General features: G+C 46.5%; 1 protein-coding gene across 8 annotated transcripts in view; it reads right to left on the bottom strand.

Annotated features, from left to right (window-relative positions):
• Positions 1-1,316: 1,316 nt before the first annotated feature.
• Dapk1 (death associated protein kinase 1) overlaps positions 1,317-6,000 on the bottom strand; it is a 161,469-nt gene continuing 156,785 nt past the window's right edge. For 4 of the 8 annotated variants that reach the window (XM_030247400.1, NM_001285917.1, XM_006517370.4 and 1 more), the window contains 2 exons: positions 2,645-3,873; positions 1,317-2,151 (listed from right to left, as the gene is read on the bottom strand). In XM_030247400.1, coding sequence (XP_030103260.1) covers positions 2,112-2,151; positions 2,645-3,873 — 1,269 coding nt within the window. In that variant the 3' untranslated portion in view covers positions 1,317-2,111. Of the gene's footprint in view, positions 3,874-6,000 lie in introns of all 8 variants that reach the window. The other 4 variants (NM_134062.2, XM_006517371.4, NM_029653.3 and 1 more) reach the window with 2 other exon arrangements.

Below are 6,000 nucleotides of genomic sequence, written 5' to 3'. Positions count from 1 at the left end.
CTTATTTATAATTTGGATTAGGGTCTTAAGCTTGCTATGAAAGTTTTGAAATGTAAAGATGCTTGGAAAACCATGTGATCACTTCTCCTGAGAAAGTGTAAGAACTAAGAATGACAATAAGGGGGAGGCTTTTCTATTTCTTCAGTAAAGAGGAACGGGCTTTTTTCTTTCTTTCGCCAATAGTGACAGGGATTCTTCTTACTTAAGGTTTTTGTTTTTTCTTTTTTGTTTTTTTTTGTTTTTTGTTTTTTTTAATTAACTTCCAGCAATAAAAAGGTGGAAGCTTTTCCTTTCACTGAGCAATGAAGGTTGGAGCTTCTTTTATCATCCAGAATCAGTGACTTTTTTTTTCCCCCTGCACTGGCGCTTGTTCAATTGAACTTGCTTGTGGGGGCTTTTGCTCCACCCACCAAATATACATATGCATATGTAAGTATAGGTGTGTGTAAGTAAGTAGGCATGAACACTTGTGGAGTTGATGAAACAGATGGGCGAGCCTGACCAAAATGTGTGTGTGTGTGTGTGTTGCTTGTGTAGAAGATCTTAATTCTTTCCTTTCTATCTGGTTCACAAAGAGTTAATGAGTTCCCAGTCTCTCATCTGACCCCTGAGGTCTTTGAGAGAAAAGAAACCAGCGCTTATTAAACTACAAGTAGTAAAATTGTAAGGCCAGGGATCGTCAGTCTCTAGCCTTCTTCTGACTGTTTCACCTCAGCTCGTCCTCCAGCCAGAGCAGGCCTCCGGCACCAACTACAACACAAAGATAGATGATCATGGCCCCCTTTTCAGGACATCTTTCTGGTTCACTCTCTGGCCAGAGGATTCACTGAGGACACGGAGCCCCTTCCTGGCTGAGGACCATGCTTGGGAGCCGATCAACCATGGGTCTCGCAGCTTTGTAGGCTTGGGTCACTCTTCAATTCTTGACCTCTGGTGCCAGTGACAAAGGCTGACCTCAGTTTCCTTACCAGGCAAGTACAGACCTAGCCTTTGGTGGACTCCCTGTCCCTCAGGCCTTCTGGTAGCTATTTACCACAAACCTGGGGAATGAGAGATTGGAGGGTACCATTCCTCGGGAAGGTCTACAAAGTCTATGAATCCAGGATGGGAAGGACCATGGGGCCATCTGAGACAGGAGTTCAAAGTAAAAAGAACAAAGATGAAAATCACCCAAGCCCTTGGTATTCCCTCTGCCAAAACTAGTTTTATAAATAAATAAGTACCCAGGCAGTGCTTGCCACATCCTGAAGATTAGATTATATCTGGTCCTGCATTCGACAAAGAGTACAACTTCTTTCAAATCAAGGACTAGACAATCAAGTGCAATAAGCAACCGTTTATTTATAAAACCAAAGAAGAGAGAAAAAAAAACCCAAACTTAATTATTTTACGACATCTTATAGATTAAGTAAAAATACCAGTATCAATATATATGTATATACATAGTGCATATATATATGTACAGATGATATGGTAACATGACATGCTTCTCAGGACAGAAGAATTAAAACACTTTCCCTCACACTGATTTAGAATTCAATCACAATCTTGGTCACCCCCAAGAAAAACTCGTTCCCTCTATTTCCTTTCTCTCTGACTTCAAGTATGGGAAGTGACCAAACCAGGATCTCAGCGTAGAACCAACCTGCTATGCACCAACAATAACGGACTGGCATGGGTTACACATGGGGGGGGGGGGGTCTTCGGAATTCTTAACACAGGTCTCTGTAGCCCTACACTATGTCAACCTTCTACCTGAGAAGGGAGGGAGTGAGGGAGCGTGACCGTCTGTAGGTCTCATGTGCGTGTTCACACGGATCTTTTGACAAAAGCAACCAAAATTGTCTTCTTACAGCAACACTGGCCATGAACACTCTGGGGAGGACTCCTTTCTCCTCTTTCCTTGCCAAATGAAACACAGAGCCCCCTCCCTAGAAAAAGAAAGAAAGAAAGAAAAAAATCCAAAACCAACAAGTCAGAGTGAAGCACCTCTGGCGATGATCAGCACACAGCAAGGGACAGAGAGGTAGCGTTTCCTTGGTGGCAGCTCCGGTCTGACTCAGATGATTCAACACACCCTCTTCTGCAAAAGGCACTCACATATTGTCTGTTTATAAATCATACAGTGGGGTCCAAGCATGGGAGTCTCTCCTACAAATATAAAAGAGATAAGCTGAGGGGCTGGTACAGCAGAGAAAAGGATAAGAAATACACATTATGGATAAATGTGTGTCTTTCTTTCTTTCCTTATTTCTTCCTTTCTTTTTCTTTTTTTTTTTTCTTTTTTGATAAGGATAATCAATAAAGGAGTTAAATTGTTTTCATCGAAAAGTTTGGAATCTCAATAAAATTATCAGTAATAAGCAAGGTATTAGAGGACAAGAGATGGAGTCCAAAACACTGACAGGAAGGGCTCTAGCATCCCAAATGACCAAAGTGAAGGATACGGTCTGCTCTTGACTGGGGGATGTGTGACAGGGAGGGAGATGGAGATTGGGAAGCAGAGGACGGGGTGGAGGGTGTCTTCAGGAGCATAAAGAATGTGTGGGAATCTGCCCTGAGAAGGGTGCACTGCCCCCTCCCCTCCCCTCCGCCCTTGCATCTCAGTCCATAAAGACCCTACCCAAGCCAAGGCTGCCCTCACCGGGACACCACTGAGCTAATGGAATTGTAGGACGTGCCACTGTTACAGCTTGAGGCATAGGCCTCCTGGCCATTGCCATCAAGGTTGATCTTGAACACAGAGGAGGCCTTCAGTAAAAAGTCCGCAGCATCCCGGCGCCCCAGCTCCCGAAGTTTGGATATAAGGATGCCCACCGTGCTCTCAGGGTAGGAGGTCCATTCCTGTAGCAAGGCATGCACTGGGCTAGGGAGGAAATCCCTAGAAGCCCTGTTGTTGACGTTGTGTTTGGCCACCATGTCTGGGAGGCCCAAGTTCATGGCCAGAAGGCACCAGTCCTTCCCCATGGGGTCGGGTGGGTCAAGCAGGCGACTCAGTTTCCTCCGGGTCAGGAGACTCAGGTCTGACGCATGGATATCCATGCCAAGACTGGCCTGTGAGTAGACGTCATGACACCCAAAGCACGTGATGCTGCTGAAGCTCTCCTTGTACCCACCCATGGTGTTGGTAAGGGAACTCTCTTTCAGGGTCTGCGCACGGAAGAAGTCCCGGGGCTGATAGACCATGACCGGTTCGTGGTGCTCCCTTAGCTGCTGGGGGCTCAGGTAGTGCTTCACCGTCAACAACCCTGGCAAGGTGGTGGCCATGACGGTCTCGATGGTGCTGCACACCGAGTCCAGCAGCAGGCAGCACTTAATCTTCTCCGTCTCCAGGCCACGCACCTGTACCTCGATGCCCTGACCGTGATTGACCAGCAGCACCAGCAACTCAGCCCCGCGGTTGGCGATCCTGCAGCCGCTCACCCACAGACGGATGTCCGCATCACCCTCCGCGCTTTGCTGGTGGATCCATCGGCACAGGTTGACCTGAACTTTGTGAAAGATGCCACAGGGGAAGGGGGTGAGGTGCTCTACAGGGACAATGCGCACCCCACCGTACACCATCACCTCATCCTCCTCATCCGCCCAGGAGCGCTGCAGGCTGTCTGTTTTGATCAGAGCAGGGATATCCACCATAGTCCCACTACTCAGGTCTCGGGCGCAGATGTCCATGGCATCCAGTATCTGCAGCAGCTCCTCCACGTCACTGTCTGGGACCAGACGCTGGATGTCTTCCATGGTGTAGCGGCCCCGGTAATGGTGCAGGGCTCGGGGCGTCTCCACAGACAGCAGCTTCCCCAGGACGTTGGTGCAGAGCCATCGAGGATCCAGCAGTAACACGTCCTGCACTGTCTCACTCTGCATGATGTTTATCTGCCAGAGGGGGACAACTCAGAGTCATCAGACAGAAAGGAAACCCAGGCCAAAGGCACTCATAACCCAGAGCTCAGCGGGGGAATCCCAAGAAGACTCAGTGAGGGACGGATCCATGGCCTCAGTCGGAGAGGATGTGACAGTGTGGATTGGTTCTGGGAGGAGGGGGCCCAGCTCCCCCTTCTTGGAGAAAGGGAAAGGAGAATGGGAGGCGGGGCTTGTGAGGGTGGGGCAAGGAGAAAGGGGCTGCGATTGGGATATAAAGTAATAAATTATTAATTAACGGAAAAACAAAAACAAAACAAAACAAACAAACCAGACCCCTGATCGACACTGGTTCAGGAATGTCAGAGGAGAGTTTCTCAGAAGCAAATTCCCATAAAGGTAAAAATTGAAAATATGTTAAAGATAGAAACAAGAGCAACCAACCAAAGCAATAAGCAAAAAAAATGAAGGGAGACTTGGAAAGGAGGAAAGATGAGAGAATGAAAAGGTTGGCTTCTGATGGAGTCTGAGGTGGAATCTAGAAGAAACACACACACACACACATACACACTCACACACAAATGAATAAAAGCAGCTATCAAGAGAGATTTTCAGGGTAAACAGAAACTCCCATGAGAAGACAGTAAGCTTCCCCACTGTCCTGAGTCAGGCTGTTTCTGAGTTGTGGACATGTGTTTTATTGAGTTCTGTGTGAGAACAATCTTGTCTATGGAGAGAATGGTTTATGGGTAATGGCACAAAATCAACGAAAAGGATGAGAGAAAGGACACGAAGGAATCAAAATGCAAATAATCAGTCAATGTCAGCTGAGATTTGAGGACACGAGGATTCATAGTAGTGTCTGTAGTTTGTCTGAGACAAGGTGTCACTATGTGGTCTCAACTGGACCTCGTCTTTCTGAGGGCTAGTCCCATGACACACGTAATTCATGGCAATGGAATCCCCACCCCCAAAATGTTCAGGATATTGTAACTACCATACCAATAAAATGTAAAGTTTAAGTCACTTACTTTTTAAAAATATGATGTAAGGTTTTTTGTTTTTTAAGTTTGCCCCTGTGATGAACAGGGGCAGTTGAACCCTTCACCTGAAAGAGGGAACACCAGACAGCGACCAGTGTATCTATTTATTTAACAGAACAAAAGTTGGAGGAGGAAATGTGAGAAGAAAACAAAACTGAGATAGAAATCGCTTTTTCCTTCTGGGCCCTTTCAGGATATTCCATGAATTAAAGTTCTCTTGAGCGGACTTTCCCGGCAGGGGGCTCTGGTGCCACCTGCTGGCCATGGCACTCTACTGCCTTCATTTTTAAGCCTCAGAGGTAACTTCCCCAGGAGATGGTCCACTTTCTCCAAGGCATTGACTCAGTGGATCCCCCTTTGCCACTTCAAGCTAACTATTGCTATTTCTTTATGGTCGATAAGAACAAAGCTTGACCCGTGGAGGAGGAAGCTAAGGAGCTGCAGTTCTTAACCAGGCTCCAGCTGTGCAGAACTGGTCCACATCGCTGACGCTTCCTTTGCTCTTCCCTCTTTCTTCCAATCTTTATTTCTTAAAGTCTCCTGCTCAAGGAGAGAGGGAATGTGATATGACTATTAAGAAGGTTATATGTCATAGCTTAGAAAAATGTCTGGTCAAGACCTAGTAGGTAAGAGAATCCTGTCAAAGGAGAAAGCTTATTTTTATGGGGAAGACACCTTTTTGTTTCTGGCTTTGGCTCCACCGGTCTCCTTCCTTGAATTCAGCTGCTTTATAGTACTGCTAGTCAGTCAGCCAATCAGCTGGCAGTAGACTTGGAGTTTAAAGGCTGACATCACTGCCTGAGGTCCTTCTGGGCCACTAGCTCTAGCTTGAGTATTAGTTCCAAAAAATAAACAACAAAATAAAATTAAACAAGATAAACAATAGGCTTTGAGCTGGCACCCGAAACCAACAAACCCAGCTTCTGGTTTTCAGGATTCTCAGAACTGCTTTTAATTGTTAATAATCACAGCTGCTGCTCTTGGCCCAGCCTAGTCCATGCAGCCACTTGACTTCATAGGAGGAAGGAGGGAATGGCTATGCCACTTCTGGGGACAGGCATACAATGCATTAAAACAGAGCTTCCATGCTGGAATAAGT

This window comes from Mus musculus, chromosome 13 (assembly GCF_000001635.26).
Source record: "Mus musculus strain C57BL/6J chromosome 13, GRCm38.p6 C57BL/6J".
Taxonomy (NCBI): Eukaryota; Metazoa; Chordata; class Mammalia; order Rodentia; family Muridae; genus Mus; species Mus musculus.
This window is presented reverse-complemented; position numbering and strand designations above follow the sequence as displayed.